The 18010-nt window shown below is 34.5% G+C and overlaps 1 protein-coding gene and 1 long non-coding RNA gene across 3 annotated transcripts in view; one reads left to right on the top strand and one right to left on the bottom strand.

The window, feature by feature from the left end:
- The window catches only part of LOC111427677 (cyclic nucleotide-gated channel rod photoreceptor subunit alpha), a 71506-nt gene that overhangs the window by 40853 nt on the left and 12643 nt on the right, over window positions 1-18010 (bottom strand). For both annotated transcript variants that reach the window (XM_071196410.1, XM_023062904.2), the window contains exon 2: window positions 17508-17937. In XM_071196410.1, coding sequence (XP_071052511.1) covers window positions 17508-17763 — 256 coding nt within the window. In that variant the 5' untranslated portion in view covers window positions 17764-17937. The remainder of the gene's footprint in view (window positions 1-17507; window positions 17938-18010) is intronic.
- The window catches only part of LOC139429947 (uncharacterized), a 39079-nt gene continuing 22684 nt past the window's right edge, over window positions 1616-18010 (top strand). Inside the window, exon 1 of the long non-coding RNA XR_011640544.1 lies at window positions 1616-1711. This is a non-coding gene — a long non-coding RNA (uncharacterized lncRNA). The remainder of the gene's footprint in view (window positions 1712-18010) is intronic.

The following is an 18010-nucleotide window of genomic DNA, read 5'->3' as shown; positions in this document are numbered from 1 at the left end:
CCGGAAAATGCAATTAAAGTTCACCGCGGCGAACCCATTGTCATTGCACATGACGGGATAGTTTCGGTGGTAGATTTACAGAGACCCCCTAAAATTGATCCCTAAAGGAATATCATTTTATCAACAAAGAAACTTATTTTGAATTATATGATGTAATACGGTTCTTGTTGGTAAATTGTTGCATATTTTTAATGAATTAAATGACCTAGAACTAAAATCATTCAGGTTTAGCCGTCTTTAGAGACGTGTGGCTAAACCTGAATTTTTCTAGTTTTAGATTAGTGTTAGTTCTAGTTTTACACTATTACTGTTACTAGAACCAACACTGAAACTAGAAACATTCGGGTTTAGCCGCACGTCTCTAAAGACGACTAAACCTGAATGTTTCTAGTTCCAGTGTTGGTTCTAGTTTTACACTAGCACTATTACTAGAACTAACACTAGATTTAGAAACATATACATAGGTTTAGCCGTCTTTAGAGACATGTGGCTAAACCCGAAATCGTGCAGAGTGCCTTGTAGTGGGAGTGCTGGTGTTGTTCTAGTTGTTAATCAGCACCAGGTTGTTGCATATTTTTATTGAACTAAAACTAGAACTTTCTAGTTCTAGGTCTAGTGTTAGTTCTAGTTTTAATTGTTATTCAGCGTTAGATTGTAATAAATTTTTCATTGAACTAACACCAAAATCAATATAAAATCTCTTATCGACATTATCGTGATTATTATTGTTTCACTTTAAAAAAGTAGTCATTGAATATAACACACTGCTTTACAGATGTTCTGTTCTCAAGTAAAGATCGCGTTCGTACATCGCTTGAGGATGAGCGGGGAGAAAACGAGATAATTTATAATGTGGTTCGTTGGGGAATGGCTTTCCCCGCAACCATCCGCGGGGAGATACTGTTTTCTATTTTGGGGAGTGATGAAAGTGAAATAAGCGGAACCCGCATCTACCTAACAATCTAAATCGTTATGTATCGCCGGAGATCCTGTGGGAAATTCGGCATTCGGAGGTAGCGGTTGCGGCACGTTATTTGAAAATATAGCTATTCTGTCGTCGTTAAATACTGAACAATCGCCAAAGGGGGAGATTTCGTTCGGATAACCATCGAACTCTGATAATACATCGCTTAAATTTATTTTTTTTCTCATCTCGTTCCCTTTTTCTTTTATTATGAACGTGTTTAATAAAGTTTTATATTAGATACGGTTTTTTTTCTGTGTTGAAAACGTGATTGCGAATTACGACTTTGAAAAAAACGAATCCGAGCGGGTCCTTATCGATTTCTGGACTGGAAGATTCTTACGGACGGGTGAAATGAAAATTCCGAGAGTTTAATAGTCAAGGGAGCGAGGTGTGGTTGAGTTCGTGTTGTAATTACATTAAGTAAAAAATTATTAGTATTATTATATTTTGTTGATGAGAAAGGATTTTTATTTAAAATGCCATTTTTAAATAAAAAGTATCAACCCAAAACAAACAACATAAAAACTCATTATGTTGAAACACGTTTACCTTGTTTAAGGTTCAGTTGTTGGTTGTAATTCGTGAAAGAAAGAAGGAAAATATATTATTCATTTATTCTCTTAAAACATAATTAATATAATTAATTAAAAATAATAATTTACTACATCAAACTAAATTACAAGGGATAATATGACCACGTTGCTTTTGAAGTGGGATTTGTACGATTAATGAACGATTTCGAGGGTGAGTAACTAATCGATTAATAATTATTATTAAGTTATAAATAACTTGTTTATGCGATAATATATACATGTTAAATATATATCCATTTTTGCTTTATTACAAATTTGGCTTTACATAAGCTTATTTTTCGTTGAAGTTATGTTACAGCACTAGAGTCTTTCAAAGTTCCTTATATATCTTGGTAAAAATACAAAGTCTCTTATAAGACGATATTTACCCTCAAACCGCCGAGGTCGCTTGCGGGCGAGGCGCTACAATCAAGCGACCTCAGCGATTTGAGACGATAATGTTTTGATAAAAATTACCCTCAAACAGTCGATATTGCTTTTGTATGATTGTACTTGCATCTATATACAAGTTTTGCATTTTATATACGAGTGCACTAAAATAAATTTATTTTTCTATTAATTATTTCAAGTTTAATCAAGTTTAGTAGAACAATCAAGAGGTAAAGCTAACGTAACAAAATTCCCCTGCCACAACTCGCAAGTACTAAAAGCTTAATGAATCCATTGCAGCTTGTAACTGCGACAGTAGTTGCAGTTCCCCAGTAAATGACCACTTGTATAAGGTGATTTAGATCTTTAGATCTAAGGAACTCCATTTCCCCTACTGGATAGGTACAAGTTTGGTCTCGATCCCCGGAAAAGGTGGTGCTTGGAATTAGCCGGTTTCGATTCATTAAAGTAAAGTTAATGCTTTGGTGCACACGACCGGAGGATTTGCAAAACGTTTGTACGTTTTCAGACCTTTAGACAATTAACGCCCCCGTGTCAGTAACATTCCGTGATCCTTTTATTAAATCCCGGCCCCGAGTCCCGGGCATATGATAAATTATTTCCGGTAGTTACCCGACGTGCTCCATTTAAGCTCCGCACCGACGGTGCCGGAGTTACGTTTTCCCCGTAATAAAAAAAAAAGCAAAACACCAACGACGCATCTCGTTCCGTGATGTATGTCGAAGGAGGGGTGTCCAAAAATCCGTACCTCTCTGGTTGACTGATGGTTTGTTTTAAACGGATTACTTGGTGATTGACGTTTTTCAGCCGCCTTTCCACCCCGTTTAACCTTATAACAATATTTATCCACCAAAATTGTAAATATATTATGTAAATTCACCACCATAAAAAAATCTATTAAAAAATACCCTTTTTTAACACAAAAATTTGTGTTAACTTATGTTTAAAGACAAAATCGATTACCTCAATCAGAGAATTTCCATTCACTGTCGTTTCAGTCTTGATCCATTCCTATCTCTTTAATTGGATTCTGGCGGGAGCTACAATGAAACAATGACACCTTCAGTTCGATTGAACCTCTTCTTCTGTTCTATTCGTGTGGAACTAACATCCACCGCCGTGGCAGTTTTCAATTTACTTCGTTTAATAGACTCTATTATTGTAAATGACAGATTATCTTTTACCCTCATTTATTTAGAAATAAATAAACTAATTGTAAAGAATTTCATTCAAAAAGTTTAAAGAATTTTACATGAGAATGCAAATTACGAAATGCTCCTGTAACAGTGAAACTTTCTTGTAATTTACGATGCAATTACCTTTGCCATCATTCTTTCAACTTTACAACCAACGATCGATCAATTAGTACCCAACTTTAACATCTATAAGTACAAAAACCCTCTTGAGGGATGTACAACTAAACCCGAATGTTTAACGTTAGTTCTAGTAATTGTGTAAATTCTAGTTTTAGTTCAATTTATCATTTAATTTCTGAAAATGTTAAACACTCGCTTAAAAGAATAAGTGACCAGGTGGAAAATTCCCACGTCACGTTCATTTTGATGGGTTTTCAACGAAAACTGACGTGGATAATTTATCACCTAATAGAAAATTTAACGCTTGATACTATTAGTTTTGATGTCACAATTAATAACAAACATAATTTGTAAACTTACGTGGTAATTTACGCGATATTCACTTCGAATTTCACTTTATGATAAACCTCCCCGCAGACTTAATGGCAAATTGAGGTTTAATGACCTTCTAGTTGAAGGGTCGTCACCCTCAAGGGAATAATTATAGAACACGTGTTCCTGTCAACTTTTTTTTAATTTAATCTTAATTAGTGTATCATTTAATTAACTAACGAAATAAAAACACAACAACCTCTTTCTTATTCTTTCGACGGTTTTAGTTGGGATTTATCGATTCTTTTTCCTTCGGGGTAATAGAATCCTGAGGGGTGAAATAAAGCATCGGATAATCAAAGAGGTCCTGAATGAGAGTGATAAGAGTAGAAGAAGAGAAACAAATGGAATGGGAAATGAAACTTTTGAGGCAAGAAGTGTAGTGACCTGAGATTTATGAAAGAAACTGGTTCTGAACGATAAGAAATTCAATTATAAGTGCACACATAAAGTGTTATTAATATGCTAATCTTGTTTAACATTAAATTTTTTTTGTAATCCTATGTTGATGAAAATGTGTATTGATTAGGCGTATCGGATCAGGTTGGGATGGAAAAATTCTATTAGTTCGTTGTCACGGCTTGATCAAACATGACAACAATAAAACCGTATTACATAGCTACCATTGTCCCTCCTAGCCGAAATATCGCCTATTCATCGGATGGCCTGGTAACGTTAATTAACAGTGGGAATCGTTCCATTGATAACAGCTCGTATTCCGTGTTGATGGCTTTGATCTGTTGCGGTTTAAATTGTACATCGGACATAGATTAGTGCGGAGATTTTTGGTTTAACTAGACCGGATCTCCTGTAATCGAACCTCCCTACGTATTCAATTGCGTTGATATGTAGTGTGCGACTAAATGTGCGGTCAACCTTAAAAGGAAATGGTGCTCAATAGCTTCCCCTCCGTATTCCTGGGACGGTGTTTATCCAGGTAATCATCGTTAAATGACCGTAGACGTAACTTATTGATTGCAATTGGGGTTAACTATTGGAATTTACCCCGCGTATTATTGCGGTTGATAATGGTATACAGCCAGCCGGACGCACGTGGATTAACTATCGAACAGATATGGCATGAGTATTTCAGGAATTGGTGATTAAAAATTGTTGTCATGCTTCAGAGTTACACTGCTACTGCATTGATTGAGATTAATATTGTTTGAATTCCAGTTCAATCTTAGAAAGTTAACGATTACATGTGGATATATCGAGTCGATCGCCTCGCCCGCAAGCGACCTCGGCGATTTGAGAATAATCGTCTTCTTATAAGAGACTATGCATCTTTTTCAAAATATATAAAGAACGATTTTACCTCAAATCGCTGAGGTCGCTTGCGGGCGAGGCGATAAATTTGATATATCCACATGTAATGGTTAATTTGGAAGTATCTAGCGCCTCGCCAGCGAGCGACCTTGACGAATTGAGGTAAAATCGTTCCTTATATATTTTGATAAAGATACATAATCTCTTATAAGAAAATGTTTATCCTCAAATCGCTGAGGTCGCTTGCGGGCGAGACACTAGAATCTCCCAAAGTTAACGATTACATGTGGAAAACCCCATGTCTGCAGTGTTACAGTTACTGTTAATTCATTGGATGTAATAATTATATCAATGAGTGTCTCAGAGTTATCCAATATTCTTGTAGGTTGTTCAATTACCTGACTCAAGTTAGCTAGAAGAGAATTTGCCAAAGGCCTATCGACCATAAGATTAATGTTAAAGTCACCTAGAGCTATGACTCTATCTACTGATATCAAATCCACCGCCTCGCCCGTAATCGACTTCGACGATTTGAGGCGAAATCGTCCTCATTTATATTGATAAAGATGCAAAGTCTCCTATAAGTCAGATATGTTAAAATTAAACTATTACAATTCAACTTAATTAAGCTACAATAAATGGCACCTTCAATACTATAAAGTATAATTGGGTAATCCACACGAGGTTGTAGTAAATGCCTATTGAGACCGTTTCAAAGCATACGTGCCGAACGCAATATTCAGGATTGTAATTATTATACAGAGGTACGAAAACGGGATTAAATTCTCAATATCATAGGAAGTACGCGACGCATGAATAGCTGCAGTCAAACAGTATTATCTGGAGCTGCAGACATTCAACTAAAATCCAACCCCTTCCATTTTCGGTCTAGTAACCCATTATGCCGTTTCGTACAATAATAATACTAACTTGAGTACCGCGCCAATCTCAATACCAATAATCTTTAATAATTACAATCACCCATAATTACAATTTCTAATAATTGCAATAATAATCGCTGCCCTATTCAATCTTCAAATTGAATCGTTTTAAAAGACGATTGTTTGTAAATTTGATTGGTTCTGAGAAAATATGATGGTCGCGTAAGATTGTAGGGCTTTGCTACACGTCTCAACGCTCTGTGTTTCGAGTGGTACGTGACTTGAAAGGTTTTAAAGTTAAGAATGTGATCTCCCTGACAACTAGAATGTAAGATGTGGGTATAAAAATTTTTGAAATCTTATTTGTATTGAATCAAATGATGTGGATGTAATTTCATATGGGTTTATATGTATCTTGTAACTTGTTTCCATGCCGCCTATGCATTTTGCGGTATCCAGGAGATACTGAGAATAAATATTGAAACATTGTTGGATGGAAACAATATTCAATCCCTTTGGAGTGACTAAACCAACTGGAGAAGGAGTTGTTGAAATTGCTTGTTAATGTGATTGCTGGTTAGAATGGAGTGGAATTGAACAAGATTATGCAACAAACCTCAATATACATATAACTAACCCTAAAGCTTAAATTTGTAAATTTTAAAATCGTTATTTCAAGGACCCATCAATATTTTTCATATTAACATACTCATAAACCCCAAGAAATCTTATAAATTTACATATTATTTATTTGGAAAAGTGCCGATAAAACAGCTGAAAGGAATAGCGGAAATAGCATAGAACTCGCACGACCCTTGAATACCAATGAAACTCGTAAAACCAGTAATTCAAAGGAAGGAAAATTCAAAAGCTAATAAACCCGGTTTTGCCGCTCCAAATTCACCTTTCTAACAGAAATAAAGACCGCGCTGTTAGGAGGTGCATTGAAAAAATACAGAAAATACAAAGAAAATGTTGAAAGAAAAAAACATAACGAGCATTATTCAGACGCAGGAGAAGTATTGATAATTATTGTATTCCCAAAGGATCGCTTTGAAATCATGATGCTCTCCGCCGAAGATTATTCTTTGTTCGCTGAAACGGTTTCTCTGAAAAGCCTTTAAACGACGTCTTCGGGGTTCCTTTTTAGACATTTTAAATATTTTACGACGACGACTTTTGCATTATACGGATTTCATAATGCACATCAACGACTGATTTATAACCCACCCCCATTCTTATCAGAAAGAAGCTGAACTTTCAGCCTTTGTATGGTCGTGATATAAATAACTCAACCTTGATTAATCTTTCAATTTTAAATTCTAGTTTTATTTCAATAACCGTGAAACCTTCGTACTTATATAAAAGGAGTAATTAGAGGAATCAATAATAATCAAATTTTATTAGTTAAAGTTTCATCTCATGAATGCATATCGACTCAATTAGTAAATTCCCTAAATCATTAGCATAACAATACCATAACGGTCGTCTTATTAGGTCAATGGGATGCAACAATTAAAAGCATTCCGGTCGAATACACCCACAACAAAACCGACACTTAACCAAAACTTCTAGTTTAAGTTAAATCAAGTTCATCAGTCTTTTATTTATGTTTTCGTTTCTTTTCTTCTTCTGTTAATAGTAAAAGAGAATTCTCGACGTTTTCTTTAACGGTAAGTATAATTTAGAAACACTCATTATCACGGTAAATGGCCAAGAAGAGCTTTCGTTAATAGCTCCGCGCGTTCAAGACAATGGCAAAGAAATACGGTTCGCGTTACGTTTTTGTTGTTTCCCGTTGCGTTTTTGTTTAGCCATTGCTCTTTTGTTCGTCGCGTTTCCAATTTATCTCTTGGCAATCTTAGTTCATTAAACTTCTCGACGAGGGGAGACGATGACGATACATACGGTCCTACATCCACGTAGAAGGAAGGAGAAAGAGAGTTCCACGACGTGCGGCGGTGACAAATTGGGTAAAATCAGTCTCTTACCAGGGATAAAACGGGAAATTGACGCGGATGCCGACGATAAGGGAAAAACTTACACCACCTTCTACAACTTTTAAAGTAATACAACTTTTTGATTTTTATCATCAAATTTTGTACGGTGTTTTAGATCTTATTTGAAAATGTGGCCTCTCAGGAAGAAATTCCATTGGCATATTTTCGTATATCAGCATTAAGATGAATCTGCATCGGGATCGCGCATATAACGTTAAAATTTTGTTAGAGCTTGAAATATTGCAGGTGGCGAATGCATTTGCATATTTCGCGCGTCGCCGGATCGAGCACGTCTCCGGGTATTTGCGAAGTTACGACCTCTAGGTACCCGCAAGACCGCAACACATTCTACACAGGCGAAATTTCCAACTTTATCGCCAAAGGAAACTATAAGGTGAAAATCTAAACGCAGAGACGCCTCTTGCACGCAAACATATCATAACCCGTGAGGAAATTGGCACGATATTATTGCGGAAAATTTGCCGATATAGATTATCATTTTATTGGTTGGTTACATTTGAATTTCAAAGTGGAAAATCGATTGAAGGTAAATAATGAAGCGATTCTCTTTCGCATCGCAAACAATTAAAAATGACAAATTCAACCACCAACAACGAACCGTTCATTCGGGACGCAATTCATTACCAATCGAGTATTCATCGATAGTAAAGACAAAAACGTTTTCCCAGGTGCACCACCACACGCTCAAACGTCGAAATTAATTAACACTCGAATATTTGACCAATTAGTTATGTGAAATTAATTACCAATTACTCGGTTGCAAATAGTTTGTCTTGTCGATATCGTCTGCGCCACACCGCAAAACAGAACGGCAAAACTACCCTTCGATGTTAATTTTAGCAGAGGGAGAATACTCTGTACTAGTAATTGCGTGGAAACCAGCGCGCCCGCACACTTCCGGTAAACCTCCCACTAATACCGAAACAAAGTGCTCACATAACTCCGCACCCGATATCCAGAGTTAAACGGCTTTCAGACTCGGAATTAACGGCCGTTTTCGTTATTGCCAAACGCATATTTTACTTGAATCTCCTATTACTAGAAATGTCATTGTTTGGAGGTACATTGATGAATTATTATCAAAAGATACATTCCTAACATTGCTTTATGTAACGTAAACAATCACTATTATTATATTAATCCTTAAATTATTTAATATCTATGATTGGTATCTATGTTTAGAATTACCTTTTAAATGCTTTTTATCTCAAGCAGATATCACAATTTGTTCTTGAGATATGATACCGTAAAGTTTTTCAACCTAAATCCATGATTATGGTTGCATTCTAATAATCATAGCCTCAAATTGAAATGATTTGAAAAAATGATCTTAAACATATCAAATATATATTAAATTAGCTTTCAAAAGCTTTTTATCTTAAACGGATATCTCAATTAGTTTTTGAGATATGACACCTTAAACATTGTTAAAGTTTTTCAACCTAAATCTATGTTATGGTTGCATTTTAAAAATCATAACCTCTAAACGTAATGATTTGAAAAAATGATCTTGAAAATATTAAATATAAATTAAATTAACTTTCAAATGATTTTTATTTTAAGCGGATATCCCAATTAGTTTTTGAGATATGACACTTTAAACATTATTAAAGTTTTTCAACCTAAATCTATGTTATAGTTACATTTTAAAAATCATAACCTCTAAACGTGATGATTTCAAAATCTGACCTTGAAGATAATAAATATATATTAAATTAACTTTCAAATGCTTTTTATCTTAAGCGGATATCTCAATTAGTTTGTGAGATATGACACCTTAAACATTGTTAAAGTTTTTCAACCTAAATCTATGTTGTGGTTGCATTTTCAAAATCATAACCTCTATATGTAATGATTTGAAAAAATGATCTTGAAGATAATAAATATATATTAAATTAGCTTTCAAATGCTTTTTATCTTAAGCGGATATCTCAATTAGTTTGTGAGATATGACACCTTAAAGATTATTAAAGCTTTCCAACCCATGTCTATGCTATGGTTGCATTTTAAAAATCATAACCTCGAAATGAAATGATTTCAAAAAATGACCTCAAACATATTCAATATAAATTAAATTAGCTTTCAAATGCTTTTTATTTTAAGCGGATATCTCAATTAGTTATTGAGATATGATACAGTACAATAATAATAAAGGTAGATATATTTATGAAACCTCAAAAATTTTTATTTCTATTCCAACATTCACGGCTATCTGGTAGAGATATCAATTTTTATTAATCAAATAAACAATTATAAATAACATTTTAAACAAATATTACACAAAACATATTTCTATAAAAACAATTAAATGCTTCGGTGTGCATTGAATTGACACAATTTGCTATAATATGCAACATATTTTTCAGTGGGAAATTAATATGATGTTATTTTGAAAAATGTTATTAATAAAAGTTGTTTGTTATTTAGTTTTAAACAAATATTACTCAGAAAAAAATTAAGTTTTTAAGTTAATTGTTAAGATAATCTCAAAATAACTCTTTTATGTCAGAAATTAAAATTAAATATCTTAAAAATTATTGTTAATAAGAATTGACATGATCGATAATTATAAAAACAATAACATAACTTATTATAAACTCCGAGATTTGAACAAGTCTGTGTGATTATATGAAATGTACTTTCACGAACTTTATCAAAAATAATGAAAATTCATAATTTTAAAGATGAGAACTTGGAAGACATTCTCTCACTAAATTTATTGTCATTACGATCGTGCCCCAGGTACCACGTTTGCAGTCTTCTTCGCCGTCACGTAATCTCGCGGCAAATTTAAACTTGGAAATCGTCAGCCATAAAACGCGTCTAATGTCACTTCCCTCCCTCTTCACGCGCTCAAGTGGATTACCGCGCGAAGTTCGCATGTTACATTAGGCGAGCTTTGAACTTTCATCGCGGTTCGACGCCTTCGCCACCAGGCATCACACGGGTCTAATCAAAGCACCGACGCGTCACCGTCATGACGACGCCATCTCGTTCTACAGCTATAACTTATTCATCTTGGCAATTTGCAACAGTTGGCTCAAAACAAAGCTTTATTCATCTCAAAAGAAATATCTCACAAATCTTTGTATCTTTGTCAAAGTTTTTGTTTTAATGTAACGGTTGATGTGATAATGGATTGCTGTTTTTTAACGCGTCCTTCACTCGGAGTGATCAAGGACCCATTTTATTGAAGAGGCTATTTTGCCTAACGCCACTTCGCTTATCAGGTTTATCGGAAAACTCTCCAACGATTGCACTGATACCAGTTCTTCCAACACAAAAGCTGCATTCGATTTAGCTCTAGTAGCAGGTATTAAGCAACAAACTCTTTCCTTTGAGGTTGTATTCAGATTTTTAACACCTTTCCAGCTAGAAAGTTATTTGACAAGTAGGGATTTGATCGATTTAAAGTCGGCTATGAAATGATTTAAAACTCAAGAATGACGACATGAAACTTTCATTAAAATTCAAAAATTCAACAGTGTTAAATCTGGAATAAATTCCACGGGCGAGCATTTGTTTCAAGCTCACTCAGGTAGACTCACCCTCCGGCACCTGTTGAATAAGAAATAGGGCCAGAAACTGATCACGAACCCCAAAACCAGATTCGCTGGTAACCATGTCGTTTTAATTTCGCTAACTTGGCGATACTTTAGTATTTTAACGTAAAGATTTTCGTCCGCGTAAAGCGTATAAATCTCTAAGTTATTCATAGGGGGACGAGGATATTTGTTCGATACACGACCTGTTTTATAAAATATTTCCCACGAGCTCGAGACAAAGTCGATTTTGCATAAATTTTCTTCGTCCTACGTTGTCTTTCTCTGTTTCTCTTGATACTCGATTTACTTCAACGAGGATCAACATCGGGTCATGAATCCTTTCCCCATTCCTTTGATGTGAAACGCTGGTAATAGGGAGTTCAACGAAATACACTTTGTTAAGTTTGAGTGCAATTTAAATTAATTCCTTTATAAATGTAACAACTCGTGTTTATTTGATGATTTAATTCAGGTAAATATTGACATAAAAGATGATTATTATAATTTTGGTTTATTAAAGATTTTAGTGGGTAAACGAATTGTGTAAGGAGTATGTAAGCGATTTTCATGGATGTTATTAAAGTCTAGAAAGTTTAGTAAGTACGGTATACAGCTGGAGTGCTCTTATCCTCGTTAAAGTTGATCCTTATAAAACTAGAGTAAAAACTTTTACAAATAACGGATAATCCCCTCGAAATTAATGTTGTAGTTAAAATGACCATGTAATTATTAAAAAAAAAGCTAGAATTAAGAGAAATTATGGTTTTAATAATCATAAACAAAATTTGTCTCTGAATTATTTTAGCGACACAGCATTTAATTAGTTCTTGAAAATTATACTCGGTCGCAAAGCGTCCAAACAATCACGAGCTATACTCGGCATTTAAAAATAACGTTTGCGGTTGCAAACTAAAACGCAAAACCCCAGGCGTCGTCGGCGGCGTTGTTCACTAACTATTCGTTTTTAATTAAATTTTCTATTTGCAAAATGGACAAAAGTACACACACTCGCCATCGCTACGACCACCGTCACACGAACAACTGTAAGCGATAATAGCGTTTGAATATAAACTCAACCCAAACACCATACACACTCGACGCATATACGTGTGTACACAGACCCCAGTTCGTTAGTATGGCGAACGACCAACCGCCTTTACACCCTTCGAAAAGGTAAAGTGTGTATATTAGCTTTTATATATACGCGAAAAAAAGTTTTATTATGTTTAAAAATGACGTTTAAAATAAGTAATTTTACTGTTTTAAACTGTAATGGAATTTGGAAATAAAATAAATATCTTAGAGAGTCACGAAAACTAACGTATACAGTGAATTTCACACAAGATGCAATATACAAAAATATATTTCCATATCAATACATGTCTGAAAACGCATGGTTAAACCCTATACTTCTTAGGTCTAGTGCTAGTTCTAGTTTTACACTATCACTAGAACTAGAACTAACACAAGACCTAGAACTAGAATCATTCGGGTTTAGCCGTGTTGAGAGACGTGTGGCTAAATCCGAATGTTTCTAGATCTAGATCTAGTGTTACTTCTAGTCCAAGAAATCAATTTCTCGTAAATATATTCGTATTTATTGAAAAAGTTTACAAATTCAGATAAACTTCATACAACTTCAGTAATTATGTAAAACGGGTAGTTTCGTTGAAAAATAAACATTTCACTTTATAAACTAATGAATATTTCAGTACAATTTTCCCTGGAATAGATTAAACAAATTTAAATTCTCAAAGTTATTAATTATAAAGTCCATATCACTTTACCAATTTATATCATAAGCTCAGCTTTGAGAAAAACACGACCTCACTTAAAAGTCGTTAGACATATTTGAAATGTGACATACAGTGCTGTCATATAAAATGTCTCGGAGTTGAGTAGAAAGAAAGTTAGGATAGAAAATTGATTACAACATTTTTAGAACATTTTCAAAAATCAAATTTGTTAAATTCAAATTTAAAAACGAAAGATAACCAATTAAACATAATAAAAATTGTTACCAACCCAAATTACTAAAATAACTGTGATACTTTTAGTGATTTTTTTAAACATCTTAATGTCATTTTGATATATCGAGAATTTTGTAAAGAAAGTACAGAAACTATATTGAGGCTATTATATCAATTGATCTTAGTGTTAGCAAATGACATTGCTCGATACGTTTGCAACACCACAATATAGCCAGCCAATGTATTTCCTGCATTTGAGGTAGACCAATGGTTATCTGAATGGATCCATTGGACTAAATCCACCTTGTGTGTATATGCTACGTATTAAGGGCATCTGTATACGTATGAACACGATATCGAGAGCAGCACGTCAATTTCAGTAACCGAAGCGAACTGCTTTGATTAAATTACCATTCTCCGATTTTATAAGAGATCCTGTATTTGTTTACATAAACTTATTGGCTAAATCTGTGTTATTCAGTAAAAGGAAAAGTTATTGCCCAGTTCGTTTTGTCCATTTTGAGGTGTGTTGATATGAAAGTGTATTCACAGTGTGCTCCTTTACATACCGATACAACGTGGAATTTGCATATTGCCCAGATTTGTATGGCACGCGGGGATTCGTGTTTGATATGGGAATTTGAGTGCATGTGTGTGCTTATTACGTCGATGTACGTTTTTCAAACAACAATCGATGGAGCTTTTTAGATTAATTTTACAGGCAAAGGATTTCCTCCGTTATCGAATTGTTTTGACATCTCGCTTTTAATATACGATTTATGAGAGATTAAAAGTTTTAATAATCTATAGAATACATTGTTTCAAATGGGTTCTATTAAACTCCAAATTTACATAGTATGCAAATAGTAGTTTAACTATTTTGAAATTCTCGTCGAAAACCCTACCTAAAATCCATTTAAATATTTGAAGTGAAGTTCTATCATATCAGAACAAAAGTTTTAGTTCACTTCGTAGCTTCCGCGTAAGAGGTAAAAGTTCATAAACGTTACCCTTAGTTCGTTCACAATAAAAACTAACGAGATAACCAAAGCTACAAAACCGGGTCTTGCTCGAACTTCCCTAAAAATCATAGATAATCCACGCAATTAGCTCTCCCGTTGCGACCTGTTCGAACTAAATTGTCCCCCAAGCTCATGCAAAATTACGTCAGACTCTGTGGTAATTTGCGACCATTAAAACTTTCCCTAATTACGCCCGTTTCCGCGGTTTCGACATGTTTCCATAGAGACCCGCGGCATTTTGAAACAAAAAGGGAACAACGGGTTCCTTAATCGCTATCCGATTAAAAAAGCACCGCCGCATATCGTTATTAAAATTTTTGCCCTCCGGGGTAGTGCTTTGGGAAAAATCTCGCGGCGCGGTTGTCGTAATTGAATAAGGGGGCCGAGTAAAATGCGGCGAGCGGAAGAAAAGTGTAACGAACGCGCGGTCCTCTTTTGCGAGAAACGGAATTGTATAGACTTAAGAAATTTAATTCCGGCTTGGCGGCTCCGAGATATTCGGCTCCTCCAAATCTTTCCGGCGAATCCGCCACCTGAATTCAGCCTTTTTCCATTCTTCCACCCCGTTTCTACATCACTGTATCAAGCTGATTGTAATAAACGAATTTCTACAATGAAACTCAACGAGAACAAAAATTTTACATAAGCCACTTTTGTTTTATTTTCAAATATTATCGCAACTTAACACTAAATTCGTTAGATGGTTAGTATGAAACGTTTCAGTTGGTATTTCCAATTTTGCATTGGTTAACAATCCCATCTAACTCATTAAAGTTTACCACATACACGGCTAGCTAACGTATCGCTTAAATTAACACAATCACGAAAGTTCTGGCGATCATCTAAACCGCGTCCGTTTCGGTATGAGAAGTTATCGGGGATGAGAACAAGTCGTAACGCATGGATAAATTCTGGATCTGTTTAATACCAAACTCTGTTTGGGATACAATTATTTGTGAAAGTTGCATATTCTAATTATGTATATGTCATGGAATAGAGATTTTATTAAAAAATATAAAATAATATGATCAACGTTTCAACACTCGCGCGCAGACTATTTGTAGATTCCGTAGAATCTAGAAACTTTCTAGTTCTAGGTCTAGTGTTAGTTCTAGTTTTAGTTGTTAGACAGCGCTAGGTTATTGTATATCTTTGTTGTTTTTATTGAACGAAAAGTAGAACTAACATTAGACCAATAAACAACAATATTAGACTCAATAAAAATATGCAACAACCTGGCTGTGATTAATAACTAGAACTAACACTAGCACTGTCACTACAACTAACTTTAGATCTAGAACTAGAAACATTCGGGTTTAGCCACACGTCTCTAAAGACGGCTACACCTGAATGTTTCTAGTTCCAGTGTTAGTTCTAGTAACAGTGATAGTGTAAAACTGGCACCAACACTAGAACTAGAAACATTCGGGTTTAGCCGCACGTCTCTCAAGACGGCTAAACTCGAATGATTCTAGTTCTAGATAGAGTGTTAGTTCTAGTAACAGTGCTAGTGTAAAACTAGAATTAAAAAGTTTCGGGTTTAGCCGTGCGTCTTCACGCGACGTAACCTCAAACATTTTTATTTCTGAAATTGTGTTACGAAATTTGTTTTGATTGCCGTTTAGATTTATTAATTTGCTGTTTTTAAATCTAAGTAATACTTGCAATTACCGGTAATAAATAAATATCAAAAAGCTTGTTATTTTATCCAATTTACAGTTTTAAAGTAAGTTAGCTCCATCTCTGATTTCATTGTGGTGTTAATTTCAATTTTTGATTTGACGTTTATTAATTTAGATTTATCATTTTATTTATTATAATTTTAATAATTAAGTATTTTATTGTGTTTATTATTCAAGGTTGATTTCATTTTTGGTTACCTCTAGATGAGTAATTTGCTTTATTGACTTAAAATTATTTTCTTAAATCATAAAAAAAAATAGGTTGGTAGCCATTCCTTTCATATCAATATTTTGACAGAAACGGTTTCGTTTTCAAGTTTTAAATAATTTATAATTTTAGTAATTATTAAGTTTTTTTATTGCGTTCATTTCTCAACGATTAGTTACTTTTTGGTCACTATTAGGTGAGTAATTAGTTTTACAGATTTAAAATTCTTTTTTTTATAATCTTTGTAACTTTTCTAATTTTGCAAATATTAACTTGGAGATTTTTGCGTTGATTAATGATTCAATCAATTTATTGTTTTAAAGTAGACTAACTTTCCTAACATTTCTTATAAACAATTTTAATTTTATTGAATTTAGCAAGATTAAATTTAAAAAAAAACGAGGTTGGTAGCCCTTCCTCTGATATATTATGACAGAAACGCTTTGCGTTGTCAAGTTTTAAATAATGTCTTACAATTTAAACAATTAATAAGTGCTTTATTGTGTTTATTTCTCGACGATTAGTTACTTTTTGGTCACTTTTAGGTGAGTAATTAGTTTTATTGACTTAAAAATCTTTTCTTAAATCGTTATTATAGTACGGATCATGAGGCCATTAATAGGGGGTTTAGAGAAGGAGAAATATGAATAAATAAAGTTGTTTTAATTTTTTAGAAACATTCGGGTTTAGCCGTGCGTTTAGCATACCACAAGCTGTTAAATCCTAAACAATTAAAACAACTTTTTTTATTCATATTTCTCCTTCTCTAAACCCCCTATTGATGGCCCCATGATCCGCCTCGAATGATTTTAGTTTTTGATAAAGTGTTAGTTCTAGTAACAGTGCTAGTGTAAAACTAAAACTAACATTAGACCCGAATGTGAAATGTTCTAGTGTTAGTTTTAGTTTTAGTTGTTATTTAGCTTTATATATCAATATAAATTTGTCTTTTAATTTTCAATTTCAATAGATTAATTGTATAGAGTAGTATTATATATCTCCACTTCCTCTCGAAAATAGAATTCTCTGAGTTGCATCCTTGGTTTGAATTAAATTTAATCATAGTGACCGGACGGTAGCACGACAGACGTGTTCGAAGCACGTTCGTACACGTCCGAGAAAGCAAATTCGCTTACCTTGCACTAGCATATACCCCATTGATCATGTTAACAAGTTCAATACTGCACTTGACATACAAAGAGGATGTTCATGTTGCCTAACACTGTATCGAAGACTTTTTTTAATAATGTTATATAAAAAAGATTTCTTACCTGGTACCAATCTCGGTCCATTGATGGTGTTTAACGGTCCACTTCCGTACTTGACGTGTAATGGGTCTGCGTTGCTGGATACAATGGCAATTTCGTCGAGTTCGTGAGGATCGTGGACGCCACCACCGTGGGTAGCGACAGTGACTCCTCCGCCAGTTCCGTACGCAGATCCTGTGACGAGCCGGCCCGCCGCGGAGCTGTCGTCGTGCGACTGCTTTCGGCTCCTCCACCCAAGGAGACGTTTCGCGGTGGTCATCACGCCATCACACCCTCTCGTTGCCGACGAACCGGCCTTTAAACGAACACCTACAAACGGTTGTCATCACCACCAAATCGCGAATACCACGATTCGTAATTTTCTGCATGTCCCGCAAACCTCCTCCCGACTCTTTTTGACTTATCCGACTTATTAATGTATTTCCAGCGAAAACTGCAACAAATCAAATAGGAAATACTTAAGAATTCTTGTTTGTGCAAATCTGTACAGATTTGTTGGACATCAC

The sequence above is a fragment of the Onthophagus taurus genome, chromosome 6 (assembly GCF_036711975.1).
Source record: "Onthophagus taurus isolate NC chromosome 6, IU_Otau_3.0, whole genome shotgun sequence".
Taxonomy (NCBI): domain Eukaryota; kingdom Metazoa; phylum Arthropoda; class Insecta; order Coleoptera; family Scarabaeidae; genus Onthophagus; species Onthophagus taurus.
The sequence above is the reverse complement of the archived record's forward strand: the minus strand, read 5'-3'. Positions and strand labels throughout refer to the sequence as shown.